This window comes from Vombatus ursinus, unplaced genomic scaffold (assembly GCF_900497805.2).
Source record: "Vombatus ursinus unplaced genomic scaffold, bare-nosed wombat genome assembly UNPS02014774.1, whole genome shotgun sequence".
In the NCBI taxonomy this organism is placed as follows: domain Eukaryota; kingdom Metazoa; phylum Chordata; class Mammalia; order Diprotodontia; family Vombatidae; genus Vombatus; species Vombatus ursinus.
Genome location: NW_020954552.1, coordinates 14,088,515 through 14,109,433, shown reverse-complemented (window position 1 = coordinate 14,109,433; position 20,919 = coordinate 14,088,515). Strand labels below are relative to the sequence as shown.

Here is a 20,919-nt window from a genome sequence, read left to right as displayed (position 1 = left end):
TGGATGCAATAACCTACCCCCCTCCCCTACCACATATACAAATCCCAAACCTGGGCTAGACATGTGGGATGTACATCTGTATTCATGATGTGTTCTTTTCATTTGAAAGCCATAGGCTATAGTTACCAACTAGACTTAACCATCACTTAGTGGGAATAATAGAAATTTAGTAAATTATCCAGCATCACAAAATTAGTTGAAGTATCAGAGCTGAGACTTGATCTCTTAACTCTGAGACCAGTACTCCTTCCATTACACCATGCTGCTTCCAACAAACATCTATAGAATTGACTCTTTTATTTTTACACAAATAGTAAAACACAAGTTTCCATACCAGTACAGCGGCACCCTTCTCATCCCTTACTGATATAATAAGAACAATAGTAGTAGTAGTTAACATTTGTATAGTGCTTACTAATGTGCCAGGCCCTGTACTAGGTACTTTACAATTATTATCTTATTTGATCCTCACAACAAACCCAGGAAGTAGGTATTATTATCTCCATTTTACAGATGAGGAATCTGAGGCAGACAGATTTTTTAGTGACTTGCTCAGGGTCACACACCTAAGAAGTATCTGAGGCTGGATTTAAACTCAGATCTTCCTGGTTCCAGGCCCAGCATTCTATCCACTGGACCACCTAACTGCCTCAACATGATTTGTAACAACCATGATTGCAACCATTCTCTATTGTTGTTACATAAATGATATGCACAGGTGAGGGAGTTGGAGTGACTAAGTGACTGGCATTAGCCATGTAATGAAAAAAAAAAAGGTGGCAATTAATCTTAGGGGATTTAATGTTTCTTCTGTGAGATGACTGGGCATGCTACTGTTTGACTACACAGGGTTATTATACCTATAGAAAGTATATTTCACACATAGAATAATTTGTGCAGTATAGAAACAGACCCAACATCCTCTTTTGATAGGTAAATTTTCTTCAAAGTCAATGCATGGTTCTTTTTCCTTTTGTCAAAACATTAAGAAGTTAAATTAAGCACATCAAGGACTAGACCATTTATTTAAATATAGAGTTTCATTTACTGTGTTCCAAGAAGATTCTGGAAATAGAAAAAGGTGTTGTTGTTCAGTTGTTTCAGTCATGTCTGACACTTTATGACCCCATTTGGGGTTTTCTTGGCAAAGATACTGGAGTGGTTTGCCATTTCCTTCTCCAGCTCATTTTATAGATGAGGAAACTGAGGCAAAGGTTAAGGGACTTGTCCAGGGTCACACAGCTAGCAAGTATCTGAGGCCAGATTTGAACTCTGGAAGAGTCTTCCTGACTTCAAGCCTGGCACTGTATCCACTTTGTCACCTAGTTGCCCCAGAAAAGGGTAGGCAAGGTTCTTTTTTTTTCCCCTGTGTTTTGCATCTTTGCTTCTATTTGAGAATCTCAGTTGTACAATTCAACACATTGATTACTATGTGCAAGGTGGGCAAAGAAAATATGATACAGCACCTGTTCTCAGGAAGCATACAGTCTAATGGGTGGGATTGTAGTAAGACAAGAACAAAAACAATATATGAGGGAGAGTGAGAGAAATGTGCATTAGTTCAAGCAAAATGCTATAAGAATAACAAGGAGGAAGATAATACTTTCATTTCTAGGGTGAGGTGAGACAAAAGAACAGCTGAATTGAACTCTGAAGGGCAAGAGGGACTTCAATAGCTAGAGATGGGTGGATGTGGTGTGGCATTCATGGAAGTCCTGGAGGTTGATGTGAGCAAAGGCATGAAGACAGGAGTGGAGTACCATTTGGTGGGGACAGAGTGCCTGATTCTAGCAGCAACCTCAAGAAATATGCTTTTACGTAATTAACCTGTTCCTTTGCCCTACATTCCTTCCTAGGCATTACTGGTGAGTAAACAGCTTTACTCACTGCTTATTAGGTAGCATTGTCACAGTTTTTAGGGTTGTGAATTTTGAAATTGTAAATGCTAATAAATAAATGTGGTCTGAGCTAAAACTATGCATGAAGCAAGAAATTCCAGTGTTCAGCTGAGTGTCTGGCCCATAGTAAGGGCTTAATAAAACCTTGTTGACTGACTGATAATTCTCATACTGTTCTGAAGACAAGTCAAGTCAAGGCAATAAGAATTTTTTAAGCACCTACTATGTGCCAGGTACTGTGCTGAGGGCTGGGGATATAAAGAAAGGCAAAAGAAGGGTCCTTTCCCCCAAAGAGTTCACAGTCTGATGATCAGTATAATCAGTTAGGTGTAATGGTATGGAGTTATAAACCAGAATTGGATGTGGGAGTGGGAGTGGAGAGGAGGATAGATGGAGTAGGGAGCTGAGGCTTACTGGAGTGGGCAAGTGATCACCTGAGTTTCTGGTGGATTTGATGAATATCCCAATCAAGCTTACAGCTAACTCTTTATCTAGGAACATATAAGAGGGCACATCTCATGGAGTGGAAGCACTCACCGGTACAGTACTGACCAGGTTTCATAGACTGGAGGATGCCTCCTAATGATTGACTGACTGAGTATTAGAGGCCTTTCCCAGTATTCTATAAAAGTGAAATGGTCCAAAAATCCCTCTGTTATTCAGACTTTTTGTTGCACAAATCAGCAAAGCTGAATTTATAGATTCTCTAAAATAATGGCAGAATGAAGTTTCTGAGTCCAATTCTCAAATCTGCATGTCAGGTATAGGCATCAATATATACTGAAGGGATCATGAATATCAATTGTCCTAAATTAAAATTAGAGCTGCTAATGTAATTCTGTGGAGTGTGGGGGAAGGGGATATGATGATAGGATAGCATCCATAACTGTTTATTCTACCTTGTGTTAAAAAAAATCCAGACAGGTATGGGTCAGCTAGGTGGCGTAGTAGATAGAGCTCCGACCTTGGAGTCAGGAAGACCTGAGTTCCAGCCTTGGAAACATAACACTCACTAGATGTGTGACTCTGGGCAAGTCACTTAACCCTGATTACCTCATCAAAAAGCAAAAAAAAAAAAATACAGAGAGGTGAACGACTAATAAATGCATTGAAAAAGGATTCTAAAAAAATGTCTTTTTCTTCAGGTATGATATTATTGTGATTGCAACACCTTAACATTTATTCAAATTAGAAAGCATGTTCAACAACTAGCATTTGACAATTTAGTTTTCAGTGAAGTAGTTCCCCCAGATAGCATAAAACTGTAGAGAAAAAGTCTTCATCCATCTGTTTGATGCAAAATGTTATAGTACTAAAAGCACCATCCTGGAAAGATCTGGGTTCTAGTTCCAATTTTGTGAATTCTCTGTTGTGTGACCTTGGGCACTTTTCTTTGGGCACTTTGAAGAATTAGTTTCTTCATCTCTAAAATGAAGAGACTAGATGACTTTGAAGGTCCCTTCCAATCTGAATTCTGTGATTGTTATGGGTGGGCTTAATTTTTTCCTCTGAGGAATAGGAAAATGAGAATTGTCTTCATTATTTGGCTTTAAAACGTATGCTAACATCCTTCTAAGCTAGAACAGGAGAATTAGAAAGATTATGCTGTTGGTTTTCTCAACAGGGTCTGTGGTTAAGTCATTCCTTATTCTGGTTGAAAGTGTCCTCAATGAACTTCAGATGAACACATCATGATATATCACTTGCAAACATGAAATTAGAACCGCAATAGAAATGAGTAAATATATACCAAACTTTCTCTCATTATGTATTTCCATGCTGAAGTTAATTGATGATATTTGGAGTGAGTAATCAAAGACATACTTTTGGTCATAGTTTTGACAAATCATGAATATAATACCTTTCATATGCTTTTAGGAGAATTGAAGGCAAATCTACTTTATTATTTATCTATCTAGTGATGGTAACATTGCAAAAATCCTATATTTAGAGTGGAAGATGCAGAAATAACAAAGGTTACCATAGGTCACAAAGCTCAATGAGGGGTAGAATAATTTAAAATATTTTGCTCCGACTTGTTTTTCGCCATACTTGCGTAGAAAACATGAAACAGTCTAGTATAATCGTGTGTAGCTTCATAGTCATTAGCATTTTGTTTATTTGTTTTTATACTATAATGTTAATTGAATGAAATATATTTTTAGGCATGATGGTTGATTTTAGGCACAATTATACAGTTAGGTTTTTTCTCATCAGTATAAATATCTTCATATAGACAGGGAAGTGATTGACAAAAAGGACTGGCAAGTATTTGTGTGCACAAATCTCTTCTGGAGAAGACTTTAGGGAGACATGATGACTGTCTTCAAATATTTGAAGGGTTACCTCATGGAAGAGGGATCATGCTTGTTTTGCTCAGTCCTAGAGGACAGAGCTAGGAAAGCAAAGGGTGGAAGTTTCCAAGTGGCAAATTTGGGCTTGGTGTAAGGAACTGCTCAGGGATAGAGTAGCCGGCTCCCATACCACCACCACTTGGGGGCATCAAGCAAAGACTAAACTGATACCTTGAAAGGTGATATCATGGTGGAGAACCTTCTGTAAGTTTGGATCGGATTGGACAGGCTCTGAGGGGCTACCAATTCTTAAGTCCAGACCTGAGAAATCATAACTTTTTTTTAATGAAAGGAAATTTTGGCATGATTCATAAGGTCAGTTTTTCTTTTGCTGCCTATCCATGTTGCTTTACATAGAAGGTTAAGTAAAAGGAAAAAAAAAGAATGATTCCTTTCTGTGACTGAGAATTCACTTTCATGACTTCTTTCTCAGTCTCAACCCAGCCATCGCAATCTTCTGAGCTATATGTTTTGACTTAGATTCACCTATTGCCTATTAGACTAGTTCAGGGAAAAAGGGGGTTACCTATTCATTATGTAAGCCCAAGAAAATGTGCTACCACAGATTTAAAATGATTTAGTAGAAAGAGTACTGAACTTAAAGTCAGGAGAGACCTGGTTGGAATCACACTTCTGCCTATGGACCATAGTCAAAACATTTAATCTCTATGCCTCAGTTTCCTTATCTGTAAAATAGAAGTAAAAATAGCTATGATGCCAAGTATACAGGGTGATATGGTGATCAACTGTGGTAGTTTGTGTAAGTAGCTTTTCATACTTTAAAACTCTATGCATATTTCAGCTATGATTATTCTTAGTTCCCTTATTTGTGAGCCAAAACCAGAATGTGATGATTTTAAAATTCATCCATGCTAAACATAATTTTATATGGTATAAAAGATACTTATTTTTATAATATTTAATGGAAAAAGCTTTTAGACTATTTATCACACATGAATACAAAAGGGAAATGATGTAAACATCCAATTATTTTGGTAGAGTTAAATATAGATATAAAAATATTTTCAACTACCATTTAACTACAACCAGTTGTTGTGAAAAATATAAGAACAATGTACTAGTTCATAGGCATATATCTACTGACCCAAAATGTGAATCATAAAGTTTCTTTTCTAATGTAAGCATTAGTCTATACATAGGAAAATTACGGTTTTTAATCGGTGCCTTGTGTTTGACTTGCCACATCGATTGAGCAGAAACCAACCACTGTTAGTTTATTTTTTTTCCCTCAGGCAACCAGCTGTTATACAAACTTGACTGCCATTGTGGTAGGCTGGTTTTCCTCTTCATAACCTTTCCTCAAAGTCTTGTCTTTATAATCTACAAAAATGGCTTTGCTTCTCCTTTCAATAAATTGGATGTTGTTGATAAAGTCTAGTTGAACCCAAAGTTTTTGATTAATTTTTTAAAAGATAAATTTATTCAGAGGTCTTTAGACTTTTAGAAGATCAACCCTGTTTTAAATTGTGGATTCCTTGTAATAGAATTTGATAGATTCATCTAGGTTCTAATTTTTAGATTTATTTAGGTTATCTCAGGCAAAAGAATTAGATACTGTAGTTTAGAGTTAACAACTGTGGCAGCCACTATGTTTATTACTTTTTTACAGATAAGAAAAATGAGGCTGGGAGAAATTAAGTAACTTTTCCTGGTGATTAAATAACTTTCACATAGGAAGTAACTATCTGAGGCAGGATTTGAACTCAGTTCTTCCTGACACCAAGTCCAGTGTTCTGTTTGCCACTCTCATCAGTTATTTCTGGAGCAAGAAGCAGTGAAATCCCTCAGTTAGTAGGGGGGGCCACAGATGACCTGAGACACTGGTTCAAAGCAGGGAAGGAAAGGTTAGGGGTGTGTGGTGATAGAGGAGCTTAGCCAGGCAAACCATCTGTGAGCTGAGGGTTCTTTTCCTGAATCTTCTGGTTTTGCTCCCCACCAGTGTAGTCCAGACTTCTCTTTCATCTTTCTGATGGAGCCATACCCTGGGGCCAGGACGGGAAGGATAACAGAGGACCTAGGATCTATCTGCTCAAGTTTAGCACTTGGGAATGAGTAAACCCCATCCTTTCTTCCCACTCAGGTACCTAGTATGTTTCATATGGAGTTTAAAGACTAGAGATCATCTGCTATTCACATCTTCGAACCTTATCTTCAAGCCATGAAACTGATGAATGTCAACCAGGGTATTAGGGCTAAGGTGGCCTAGAAGAAGAGGAGATGCCTGGCCCTGACTTCACCAGACCCTAGTGGAGAGGTGGTAATGTCTTGTGGCAGGGTCAGATTTGTGGACAGTGAATAATCAATGTCAGCAGGCTTTTCCCTCTGCCATCACTTCTGGACCCTTTACTGATACTCCCAATAAAGGAAGCATGGGACAGAGGATGAGGCACTGGATCTGAAGTTAAGAAGACCTGGGTTCAAATCATACATTTACTAGATTTTTGGTCAAATCCATTAACCTCCCTGTGCTTTATTTTCCTTAGATGTAAAATTAAGGAGTTGGATATGATAGCTTGCAGGGTTCATTTTAGCTCTAAATCTACAACCCAATGATCCTCTATGCTTTCAAGGAAAGGGAGGATTTGGTACAAACCCACTAAATGCCTGGGGCAAAGCCCTCGATGTTTCACGGTAGTTATAGCTCTTTAGTGTAGATAGTGTTGCAGCCACTATACCACAAGAGCCACTGTCTTGTTTCCCAGTTTGAGTATTTCTTTTCTCACATATGCACATAATAGACTCCCCCCTCTCCCTTTACTACTGTGTAACTGGAAGGGCAGCTTCAACCTGAGAGGACAGGGGAGATTGTTTTCTGGGTCAGCAGAGGGGGAAGCAAGAAGATCTCTAGGCAGTGAGGGGGTGTACTGCCAGAACCATTCTGGCTACAAGAAAGGCCATTTCACCCCGTGTTCAATGTCACATAATACTCTGATAATCTCAGCAATCTTTGGGTAATATTTACTATTTGAAATATACTTGCAAAATCATTTGATTGTAATTCCTGAGCTTTGTGAAATGTGTTAGATAAATAACTGGTGGTCAGTAAACATCATGATAAGAACTACAATTATGATCTTGACTCAGCCTCACTCTGTCCCTCAAAAGGCAGAGTAGGTGTTAAAATTGTAAATACATGGAGAGATTCCTGCACCTGTCCCCTCTCTTATCACTGGGATGCTCCTGCACAGGTGGTATGCTTTTAGTCCACAAGGAATGGTTCATGGATAAGTGGTTCTGCCAGATGTGTACCCATTGCTTCTGAATTCACTGGTAGAAGTTGTTGATGTCCAAATTTTCTCTCTTTGATAGCTTCTGGTTGTTGGGTGTTTAACTTTCTTAGAGTAAGTCATCTGCTTATGGATGATATTTTCTTTCTCTGTGTGTTTTGCTGGTGTTGCCCTGTTTTAAAAGAGAATAAGATAGCTATTTAATTTAGCTCTAGAAAATAGTCTTGTGATTGTTTCCTAACAAGAGAAGGTAGAGTTGATTGTCGTGTGTTTTTAGTTTAGGTTATGTTATGCCTGACTTTAAATTTTATTTTTAAAAGAATTAATCACGCTAGTGAAACATAGATTGGTCCATTGAAAATGTTATCTATTCATAGTTGCCATGATCTAGAAGCTGTTATTATCAAACTAGAACTGAACTTGTTTTTCTTCTGGCTGACACAAAAGGAAAACTATTGAAGACCAAGACCAACATATGTTCAATGGTAACTAGACTTGATCTGAAATTATTTGGTTTTGAATTCTTTCTTTTCTTTTTTTGTGATCAATGCTAGCCATGTTCACTGTAGTGCACTGCCATCTCTTCTATGTAAGTATTGTGAAAAACTCTTTGTTTTTTTCAGGTCGAATGAGTGATTTGAGTATAATTGGTCATCCAATAGATTCAAACTCAAAAGAAGATGAACCTTGCAGTGAAGAAACTGATGATCAGTCTGACTTTCTTACGCTTTTACCCGACATCATTGAACTAGAACCCTATTTTGTAGACGAAGATGACTGTGAAAATTCTACTGAGGTGACAACAACTGAGGTGACCACAACCCCATCTGTGAAGTATATAAATGGAAAACATCTTGTCACTACTGTTCCCAAAGACCCAGAAACTGCAGAAGCTAGGAGGGGGCAGTTTGAAAGCGTTGCACCCTCTCCAAATTTTTCTCACAGCAGTGAAACTAACCATTTTGAATTATCTGAAATGGAGTCTTCTACTGTATTGCAACCAAGTGAATCCAAAGAAACCCTTGAATCTTTTGAAATTACATGGAAGCCAGATACATATCCTGAAACCCCAGAACCTTTTTCAGGTGGTGAGTCAGATGTTTTCCCTACAGACCAACAGAGTGGGGCAACTGCTTTACGTAGGAGAGGGTCATTGGAAGTGGTTGAGCCAGTGATGCAGAATGGTCTTGAACTTCTCAACCACTCACATGAAAACAATGAAACAACACCTTCATTTCCTGAAGAGTCTTCAGGAGATGCTCTTGTTCGCCAGGAGACTCAGGGAGTAGATTTTGTAAGGACTACAGAAGTGACTTTAAAAGAAGTGCTTGAACATGATTCTATGGTCACATCTGCTCCAATGGCTGTTCCTGATTCAGTACCAGTAGACATCTTACCGAAAGAGAGAGCATCTGTTCTTACAGGACATCAGCAGGCTTACCCAATCGCCACAGTAGAAAGCATGGAAGACACAAGCTCAGGGCACACTGTCGAGTTTTTAGGAAATCACTCTTTGGGTTTCACTCCAGAAGGTTCTGGATTTGTAGAAGAAGATAGTAATAAGACTTCCACAGTGGTAGCCAGCCTATTACAGCATACACCCACAGCTGAGATGCCATTAAAAAGTGTTCCCTTAGATGCCAGCAAGGCCATCCCCACAGAAAGTATTTTGGGTGTTTCTACAAGTGCCAATTATCCAGTTTGGGAAGAAAGTTCTGTAGAAATACTGACTACCAAATTTGAAAGTCAAACGGAGGTTCCCAAATCAACATCAACATCATCACCAAACAGCATTAGCACACCTGCTGATGGTAAGAATCTAGATGGCGAAAGGGAGACCACAAGCATACTGGCTACATCTATGGAAGGATCATCCACACAGCCCACAGGGGAGCAGTTAATTTTCACTTCTGAATCAAGCAATTCTGATGAATCTAAGTCTACAAATTCTGATTCGACCACCATAGACAACAGATCCACACAGTTCGAGAGGGACATAGTGAAATCTGACCCTATCCCCACAGAATCTCTGTTCTCAAAGAAGTCTGAGGAAGAATATATAGATAAGAGCAGCACCATTCAACACAAAGTTCCAGAAAGTTCTACTCCCATAGGAGTTAGCTCTGGTGCCTTCCTTCTTGAGGAAGGTTCTGGAGAAGTTGGTTCTGCCACGGAACCTACAACTGAACCTTTAGCTTCATTAATTTTGCAGGTGACAAAAGGTAATGAAGTGCAAACTGAATATGAAGCAAAGACAATGCCTGGCACTCTATCATCCCATGTAGCACATGCTGTGACTTTTGAGCCAACGGGTTCAGTTCCGAGTTCTGTCACAGATGGATCAGATGTTGGAACTGTAAGTCAAATGGCCAGGGGAAATTTAAGCACAGAGAAGTCACAAGAATCACATTTTGGAACAGAAGTAAGTGACATCCCCAAGGACTTTCCTTTAAAAGAAGTTGTGACTCCCGAATCTAAAAACTATTCAACAGCAGCTCATCTTATAACTGAAGAGGAAACGGCTGTAGTAGAGGGTTCTGGGGAAAAAATATTCATGGAGTCTGAAATAATAATACCTTTGGCAACAACTACTTTAGCTAGCTCACGGTCAGGAACTGATTCTGAAGGGCCTGGGAGCACAACGGTTAGCTTCGCAGCCCACCTTCAAGGAAAATTTCCATTTATGACTGAGGGCTCAGGAGAAGAACCAACTAAAATGAACAGTTCTATTGACCACATACCTTCAAGTACCACAGAAAAAACATTCAGTACTGATTTCCCATTTGCTTACTCGGGTTCTGGAGATGTGGACTTTATCACCCAGTCTGAAGTAAGACATAGTCCCTCCCCAGAGTTAGTTCCTGAAGCTGCTGAAGAAGAGGTTAACAGTACAGTTTCTATGACTTATTCTCTCACTGTGCCGCCTGCCAGTTTAGCAGTAAGTGCTGGGCATGAAGTCAACACGGCCGGATTAGGAATTGAAAGTAAAGTATCTGTAGAAGAAAAGATGGCAGAACAAAAACCTTTTGAATCAGAAAAAAGCACTGTTGCAACAAGAGTAATTTCTGATACAGAAATATTTGCTGAAAGTGAACCAAAAACCACAGATTACTCCATTCTAACAACAAAGGAAACTTTTATTGGAAGCAAGGAAACAAGGCCCACAGAAGGAGACATTTCCTTTGTTAGCACAATTATTCCAGATTTAGAAGAGAAGGCTTTGGGTATCTTTATTCCCCTTACAGTGGCTACCAAAGAATCACTCTCTTCCTTTGATGGTGTCTCAGTGACTGAATCCCAAATATCTGAAAACACAAGTAGAGAGCAAGCAATCAAAGAGGAAGAAAATACAAAACAAAGTATTTCCCTTGGTGAAAATGATCACATAGAAAACAACGGTTCTGAAGATCTGAGACCAACTGTTCAAGAGTTTTATACTGAGGCAGTATTTTCTGGAGAGGGGTCAGGGGATGAAGTTTTTCCTAGTGAGTCTACACTTCCATTCAGTTTCAGTGGGATAGAAGAAAACACCAGTATTTTAACTCCTGACACACATCAGCCTGAAAGTTCAGAACCAAGTTTAGAACCTGAAAAAACTGAAGAGCATGAAAAAGAACTCAATGGAACACAAGAAGAAGTTAGATACCATGGTTCTCAAATAAATAATGCCTCAGATATAAGTCACACGGTAGCCAATACCTTATTATTTGAAAGTTATAGGGAAAATGATGATGAAAAACCTACCTTGTCACCAGTCACTCACTCCTTAAAAATGGAAGATTCTGAAAACCAGTCTTTTAGTGGGGTAGAAGAAACTCAGACCCCTAAGCAACAAACCATCACTGAAAAATTATCTCAAGAGAACTCTTCCCAGTCAGAAACTAGAGGAGTAACTTCTTCTGCTATACTTTTCACTAAACCTTCAAGTCTTGAAACTGCTAAAGTATTTGGAATTTCAGCATCCCAGATGCCTGATCAGTCTTATGAAAATTCTGGGGAAGGATCAGGGTGGTTAGATGGAGCAGACTCAGTTCATGCTAGCAGGATTGCTCAGACAACAGTAGCAATTACCACAGTAGTTCCATATAGCCCTGAGGGAACATATTCTGAATTTCCAAGTATGGAAGCTTTGGCTACAAATGAATTGCCAACAAGGGCATTACCAACTCGTGCAGAGCAAAATAAAAGTTCTCAAAACTTACCTGTCACCCAGCCTAATCTAATGATATTTGAGAGTTCCACAAGCCACTCCCCAGATAGTTCCAAGGAGTCTGAAGACATCACTTTGACTCCCGAAACAAGAAAATTTACGGAAAGCATTATTTTAGATCTTGACAAAGAAGACAGTGATTTAATATTACCCACTACCAAGAGTACAACTTTTGAAGTACTACCTGAAATTACACCTGATAAAAACACTATCATAGATATAGATCACACTAAAACAATATATGAAGACATGATAAGAATACAAACAGAAACAGATCCGGAGCTACAATCAGTCCCATATGGCAGTAATGAAGAAAATGTGCAAGTTGAAGAGAAAGAAGATGCGGCTTTTAATCTTTCTTTTATTGAAGAAAAAACGGAGGAATCGGGTGATGGTCTTTGGGCTGGACCCACTCAGGCAATAAGCAATGAATCAGCAGCTTCTGAGGATGGAATCAGATTAGGTCAGGACTACATCTCAAAGGACAGTGTACACTTCACAACTGGAATCCCCATTTCTAGCATGGCAGCTGAATTAGGTGTTTTACTCCCCACAGCATCATCCTTAGCCATTCCTAGTATGTCTCCTACAATCAGTCAAGACATAAAAGAACTTAAATTTGAAGCAAAATATGTTGCTACTGAAAGTACCCCGGATGATCTCTTCGAATCAAGCACATTGTCAGATGGACAACCGATTGCTGATCAAAGTGAAGAAATCTCCACTTTGAGTTATTTGGAAGGGACACAGTCTGAGGATGATGGGAAGAAATTCATGAATTCTTCTTTCAAGCCAGAGTTATCTTCTGGGGCAGAAGAGGAATTGTTCAATGACACAGTAGATGGAAATATTGCTACCATCAAATTTATTGCTCAGAGTTTGACTGAAACTCCTAAGGTGATCGAAGGATCAAATCCCACAGAATACATTGAAATAACACCAGATTCAGCATCTGCAGAACTATATTCTCAAACTCCTTCATCTGGAGCAACTGTCCACCTAGTTAGTAGTGCATCTGAATACCCTAAAGTAATCACCCCAAGTTCTGCCTCAACTACAGATTCAGATGCATACCGAATTTCACTCGAACAGACTTTTAAAGAAGTTAATTCAAATGCTGAAGCAACTTTCAAGCCACCAATTGAAGAATCATCTCACAGAACTGATTTTCCATTTTTGACTTCCCCTGGTACCAGGTTAGCAATAGAGGAGACAGAAATGTCTGCCACAGAGGTTTTAATTGCTGAGGAAGAAACTAAGGCTCCTGAACATTCTCAAATCTTTACTGATCTGATATTTTCTGGAGAAACAACCAACACACCTCCAGGTATTAACCTACCCAAAGGTGGGACATCTTTAGAAGCTACAGGTGAAAGTAATTTAGAAGATGCTTTGCAGGGAGTGCTTTCTGTTCCCACTTCTGCCAACCATGGTTTTGTAGGAGGTGTACTAGTTCAATCTGGCCCACAGGCCACTGAAAACCCAACTACACCCTTCACTTCCATAGAAATAAACACTGAAACACAATCAGTTGACAGTGGAGTAGCCAACAACCAAATACCTGTGAGAACTCCTGATTCTGATGATCAGGCAATGATAAGCACTGAGGAATCAAATACCGAGCATATAACCTCATCATTTCTCCTTCCGGAAACTTCTAATGGAACGGATTTCCTGATTGGCACTAATGAAGATTCAGTAGAAGGCACAGCCGTATATTTATCAGGTAAGATCACAACACTTGTAGATTTGTTCCAAAAAACCTAGGAACGTTCATTTTGATCCAATAGCATACATATGTATGTCTATATGTATATTTTCCTCATAATATTGAAATACTATAGTTTTAAAGACAAAGGATGTGTGTTTCTTATGCTAGTTCAGGTCATGATTCATAATGAAATGTAGTGAAAGTAATGGTATCACCTAAATTTGGGCAATAAAAATAAAAGGCTTTATAAAACATAGAGAATTCCACAATAACAGTAATTCACGGAGTTCAACTGGTTTTCATTCTCAACTAAAAACCCCTTAATTTTATATGTTGTAATTACACATTCATTTTAAAGGTAGAGAAATATTTCCTGTCATTTTATTTCCTGTTGCAGATTCTACTGTGGCACCATCATATCTTGAACAAAATTATGTTTTGCACAATGGCCACCTAAATACCATGGGAAATTATTCAGTTTCTACATTGCAGACTCCGGCTTTTATGGGCTCTGCTTTATAGCTGTTATATGTATTGAAGTTGTTTGTTAAAAGTTTCTAGGTCATGTTTTTCCTCAGAGATACACATATGAAAAAAATCACCAAAACAATAAGTACCAGCCATTACTGTTTTTAAAGAAGACTTAACACTTATTAACCATAGATAGTCATGGTGACCACAATGTCAAATTTAGATTCTCATAAGTAATTGACAAACCAAATATTAGTTCACTAATTAGTTCACTAACAAACAAATGAATGGAACAACTATTCACATGATCAGGTGATTTGCATTTTGATGATATACATATATATTTCTGTGTATATATATATAATATATTTCCAATATTTATCAGTAAAGGTAGATATTTAAATAATAATGATGGCAGAACAGATTATTATCTCCAGTTGGAATTGGCATCCTAGAAGAACAATCTAATATTCTTCCAGAGTAACACCTGTAAACACAGTGTTCCTTTGAAATAAATATTACACTGATTGCTCTAGTCAAATTTACTTATCTGATGATTTTTCAATAGTGTTATATTGTCTTTTGTATATTCTGATTGTTCCAATAAATAATATTGTCTTTTAAGTATGACCCTGAAAATCAGATTTATTATTTGCTTCATTCAGAGGGAAACTTTTTTTTTTTATTAAATAGTTTTATAGGCAGTGTGGCATAATGAATAGAGAGCTGGCTTTGAAGTCAGGAAGCGCTGGTTTCAAGTTCAGCCTCTAAGACATGCTGGCTGTGTGACCTTGGACAAATCACACTCCTCAATGCCCCATGGAGTTTTCCAAGACTGTAAATTTTAAAACAGTTGCTATTTGTATTGCTACAGGGAGTTTACTCACTGGGAATTCCTTACACCAATGAAATCACAGGTGCAAGAGCAAAAACAGAAGCCTAAAAATTGCTTATAATATTCTGTGAATAAATTAGAACAAAGGTAGCTGAATGTTGCATTTTATTTTCTTTTGGTTGTGACTAATAATATGCCATCAGATAATTCAATTGACTAGTACTGATTCCCTTCTATTTGACTAGAATTAGAATTTAAGTTAGAGAAAAAGATTAAGATATAAACAATAGGAGCAGAGCTTTATTAATAATTGTGCTTGATGTGATGAGAAAGTATTTTTGCTTTACAAATAGGTTAAGTTACTCATTCCACAACATTTACCAACGATTAGAGACTAAGTCTATATGGCACCAAAATAACTTATCATGTTGATCTATCGAGTTCTTTAAAAATAGGTTTAATTGATTCTTAGACTGAATTGGCTAGCTGAGCTCATGCAAAATAGACTTTGTAGGCTAGTATTTCTTAGGATAAACTTTCATCCTTGACTAGCGCCTCATCTGCTTCACCTTCAAAGAAAGGCACTCATCCCTGCTGAATCCTAGACCGCACATTCCGTCACCCAGCCTCAAACTGTGAGCCTGGCCCTTATGGTCCTGCTTTCCCCCTTAAGTCTGCAGAAATGCAGAGATAAATGGAACAGACAAGGCCTAAACAGGATTTAAAATAGTTCTAGGGAAGGTAAGACAAAAAATCTCAGTAAAATTAGGATAATTTAGGAAAAGTTCAAGTTCTCGATAAACCTTATGAACCCCAGATAATGCAATGTCTCTTAGTTTTCCCCTGGGTTTCTGAATGTAATTAACACTCAGAAAGTTTGAGTTTAGTTTTGACCAATTTTTCTTTGTGGATATGGCTTAGTGTCATCTATAGTGGTGTTTTTTCAATGCTAATGTATTCCTTTCTTTACAGCTTTATAAATATTTTAACCTTTTCTTTTCAGGTGCAATTACTCTAGCATTTTCAAATTGATAAATACTTATATTATATTTCTATTTCATATGTATTGGCTTATTATTTAAATATTTTCACAAACTATTGCATCTCCTATCTAGACGTGAAAATTTTGAACTTAAACAGCTGTGGTGAAGTACATACAAATATACACTAAAAATAAATCCAAGTTACTAAAATAAACTGTTTGCCCAATTATTTTAACTGAACAAAATGTAGTAAAAAATGATGGTCTTTAGAAAAGATGTCTCTTCATAAGTACCCATTTGGTCCTATGTTTTATCTGTCTGCTAAAAGTTGAATTCTGGGCAACATATGTCAATCATGTTTTGTTTTGCTTTTAAGTGAGGAAGATATTGTATTTATAATTTGAAAAGTTGAGGTTTCATTTTTAGGTGAGGTTTTTGTATTTTGGTTTAATCACCTGCATTAGAGTTTAATCCATATGTTGCTTTTCTTCAAGTATAGTTTAAAGGAATGCATTTGGAACGTGTTTTGGGAAAAGCATATTAATGTAACAGAAGAGACTTTCGAAGTGCACACTTTTGAAGAAATACAGTTTCTGGGCATTAAGTGGTAAAAGGCAATAATAATTCAAATGATGGTAACAAGCCAATCTGCTAAAAAGAATGCATGTTCTGTGTACCCAGCCATTCCACATGAACTAACCCTGTTTAAAAGAATACATTTCCATTCACTGTGCACATGTTTAATCGTTTTTGACTAAAATCAATTGCCATATCATGCCGACTAAATCTGCCATAGACTACTTCAGTTGCCAGAGATAGTGCAAAATTTAATTTAAAATAATAGTGAAAAAATTATTTAGAAAATTTATTATAAATTGTAACAAATACAAAATTGTAAAAAAAAACACTCCAGAAAGTAACATTACTTGTGCAGTATCTCCTAATTGCTATCACAAAATTTATATTATTTTAGGACTGTTGTGATATTTGAATGCTAAAAAGTATAAATATCTCAAGGATGAGACTAATTATTTATTTGTCTTCCTCCCCTGAACACCACAGGGCGTGATCTCTGCAAAACTAACCCATGCCTTAATGGAGGTACCTGTTATACCAGAGATACTACTTACGTATGCACCTGTGTACCAGGATACAGTGGTGACCAATGTGAATTTGGTAAGATGCCATTGGCTACAAGTATTTTCCTAAAACCAGACACAAGTCAGCATTTAATATTAGGGTTTCTGAGAACCAGAGATCCTAATATATAGAGGCCATATTTATACTAGCAAAGCAAAGTACAGAAGTTGGGCCATAATTTAATAACTGGTACAACATCAGTTTTGTATTTATTTACTTGAATTACAATAGAATTGTTCAAATATTTCACTTTGCAAGTGAAGATTAAACCATGATGTTGATTAAATAAAATATTTTTATGTATATTTTACACATAGATATTTTTCAGATTTGTTTATGTATCAGCAAATCATGAGTTATAGTTTTCCCCCTCAAAATACCATATTCAAATGATACTTTGAGGAGACTCTTGCTGTTTCCCAAGGTCTTGTCCAGGTTTATAGAAAGAGAAAAACCATTTGTTCTCCTTTGGAACTTTTGTCTTAAGTGTACAAATCCCAGGAGGTATTCCCTAGCCCCCTCCACCTCACTTTCTCTCTCTCTCTCTCTTTTTTTTTTTTTTCGGGCCAGGCAATGGGGTTAAATGACTTGCCCAGGGTCACACAGCTAGTAAGTGTTATGTATCTGAGGCCAAATTTGAACTCAGGTCCTTCTGAATCCAGGGCTGGTGCTTTATCCACTACGCCACCTACCTGCCCCTACCTCACTTTCTCTTTAAAGAATTCAGGGACCCATGGAGTTTGGCAATACTATATTCCTCCTTCAGCCCCTCTAAGAATTAGCCCACAGTATATTATTCAGCTTGTGTTACTGCAAAGTAGTTTTCATCTTGTTGGCTGTTTTCATTCTTAATTGATCTCACTGATACCCTACATTACCCAATACAGCCCCCAACTGCTGAGAGCAGAGAATTGTTTTCTTTCCTTTTTAATGACATTTTTATAGGGTTAATCATATTTATAGAGTTAAAAAGAAATCCAATTTATAACTCATAAGATTCTGAAGAATTGTTAGAAAGACTCTCATGCCTGCATATTAAAAGAATGCTGAGATTGTCTTCTACTATCATGTGGTATATAGTTAAAATATGTGATTCTCTTTTTTGTATTTTGAATTGTGTCGATAAAATATAATTTCTCTTAAGAAAGGGATGTTCTCATTCTAATTCATTTTTATAAAAAGATGCATTGCATTTTGTAAAAGAAATAAATCAATGCCTATATGGAGACATAAAACATATATGGAAAAAAGCATATTGACAGGTTTAGTTTGAAGTTATGTTAAATAAGAGAAATTTAAAATTTCAACAGATTTTATTTTTTACTTTAGGCTGTCATCATATTTATATTCATTACTGAAACTATTACTTTGGGGTGATTTTTAAAACAATGTATGAAGGTTTTTATAGTTATTTCAGTCATCTTAAAAGACTACATCAATCTGATCCTATAATATCCAGATGCAGTAATTAGCAAAACAAACAAATCTAACCTAAAGATAAACTATCTAGAAATGTGTTGGTTCTATCCATCCATCTAGATATAGCCCCCACTTCAAATTTAGAATATTCAATATATATTCATTAAGAAACAGCCATGGTAATATTCATGAAGTCAATAATGATAGTCTCTTACAAATAAGAATGGATGCTAATAAGTGGTTGTGTATGTTGAGAGAAGAAGTTTGAAAACAAAGAGAAAGGCATAGACCTAAAATTTAGTTTTGAAGAGAGCAGCCTAATGATTAGAAAGTCAGTATAGAGTTGTGATAAAATCCCTGACACCTTACTTTTGCTATCCATTGGTTGGGCCAAGGATATAAATTATATATAAAATATATATTCAAATTATACTTTGAATAGATGGCACATTTAACTCTGGATCCTTAAGTAACTATTTCAGAGAAGCTACCTGAAGCCTTTGTTGCTTGCTAGATAAAGAGATTCCCCACCAGAAAAGGGCCTTCATTCATGGGCTCCCTACAGAGCAGGTTCTGTATGGTAACTGATTCTCGGTTAAGAATCAGACTGCAAGTCAATTAGTGCTCAGACGACTCACCAAGGAAGAAGAGGATTCTACTCTCTGGTATTTAACGATCTCCTTTCTAACTAAATAGAAATGATTTTTGTCAACTCTCCTGCTTGGTACCCCATTTTGTAAATGTGTTCTTGAGGGCTTATGTGATTTTCCTGTAGATTTTGATGAATGCCAGTCCAACCCCTGCCGGAATGGAGCCACCTGTGTTGATGGTTTTAATACATTCACGTGTCTCTGCCTTCCAAGCTATGTTGGTGCTCTTTGTGAACAAGGTAAGTCCTACTATAATGTTTTAATAATGATAATTTTCACTATTACATTTTAAAGTTTTGTTATGTTTTATTAGAAGGAAATGAGTATTTTTGGCAATATTACCCTTATTTCACATACTCTTTTCAATAATAAAATCACAGGTCATCGTAGTACCTCAGTTTCCTTGCTTGCTGTGGTACCAGGTGACCTATGTTAATCAGTAATCAATCAATATTTATTAAGCACCTACTATGTGTCGGGCGCTGTGTGTTCTTTTCTTCCATCAGCAAGCCCCAGATGTTAGCATGGTTTTTTTGCTGCTCTCACCTCTTCTTTATCAACTATATTCCCCATGCCTATGAGAGAGGATATCAACATTTCCCTTCCTCGCTTACCTTACTCACTGTGAGTAACATGTAATCTCCTTTCAAGTGTTTTAAAGATTTTCAGTAAAGTATGCATCACACAAAAGCACACAGGGAGATTATGATAGTTTTTAGAATGTGGAGGGAGGAATTTATAAGTTCCAAAGATCTTATTAATTAATTTTGAATCTCTATGTAAACTATAGATAGCAAGCCCATCACATCACCCCCTATACTCAGTTAACTTTAATAGCTCCCTATTGCTTCCAGGACTAAATACAAAATGCTGTGTTTGGAGTTCAAAGCCCTTCATTACCTAATCCCCTCCTACCTTTCCAGTCTTCGTACACCTTACTCCTTGACATGTACTTTTTAATCCAGTGACACTGGCCTCCTGGCTGTTCCATGATCAAAACGCTTCATCTCTTGGCTCCAAATGTTTGCTCTGGATCTCCCCAATGCTACTGACCTTTCTGGCTTCCTTTAAATCTCAACTAAAATCCCCTCACTCACTAGAAGCCTTCCCTAATCTTTCTTAATTGTAGTGCCTTCCCTCTGTTAATTACTTCCTATTTGTCCTGTACATACCTTGCTTTATATGTATTTGTTGCCATGTCTCTCCTTATTAGATTGAGGGTTCCTTGAGTGCAGGGACAGTCTTTTGCCTCTTTTGTACCCCCAGTGCTTAGCACAGTGTCTGGCACATAGTAGGGACTTACTAAATGTTTGATTGTTTGATTCCTTAGTTCCCTCTTCCTTTCTGAGAAATACCCTCCTCCCATCGTCCAGCCTACTCCTCTCTGGGCTGAATGTTTCCTTTCCTTGCTGGGAAAATAGTGCCAACTATTTTATTTTATTTTATATTTTATCTTGGCAGATTTAGTTTGATAGGGCTGTTACATGTCTAAGCTTTTCTAGCCAAGTCTTCCTTAACCCTTGTTCTGGATGTAAAGGCCAATTGTCTAGGATGGGTGCATCCTTTTCTTCCCTTAACCTCCTGCCTAATAAGAGATCAAGCCACACTTCTGCGTAACACTTGGTTTACAGCCAAGTACTTCATCTGCAACTTTGTGGCCAAGAACATTCAGAATTTTTTGTTTTGTTGTTTTTACCTAGATGAGAAAGACCTGACTTTGATTGTTTTCTCAAGATTTCTCCCTTTGGCTATAATTATTTTCTCATGATTTCTCCTTTTGAGCTTTTTAGCCAGCCCCTAACTTTGTAGTCATATGCTCCTATAGATCTTGATGTTCTAGCCCTGGAAATTCTCTTTCTCTAACCTTGGACCACCCCCCCCTTCTCTCTCTCTGTCTCTATGTCTCTGTCTTTATGTCTCTTTCTATCTCTGTCTCTCTGTCTCTGTTTCTGTCTCTCTCTCTTTCAGTGAGTCATCTGAAGCAAATCTAGATGATAATG

The 20,919-nt window shown here is 37.4% G+C and overlaps 1 protein-coding gene across 2 annotated transcripts in view; it reads left to right on the top strand.

Annotated features, from left to right (window-relative positions):
* VCAN (versican) overlaps nucleotides 1-20,919 on the top strand; it is a 134,546-nt gene that overhangs the window by 73,393 nt on the left and 40,234 nt on the right. For both annotated transcript variants that reach the window (XM_027864169.1, XM_027864170.1), the window contains 3 exons: nucleotides 8,124-13,436; nucleotides 16,773-16,886; nucleotides 19,045-19,158. In XM_027864169.1, coding sequence (XP_027719970.1) covers nucleotides 8,124-13,436; nucleotides 16,773-16,886; nucleotides 19,045-19,158 — 5,541 coding nt within the window. The remainder of the gene's footprint in view (nucleotides 1-8,123; nucleotides 13,437-16,772; nucleotides 16,887-19,044; nucleotides 19,159-20,919) is intronic.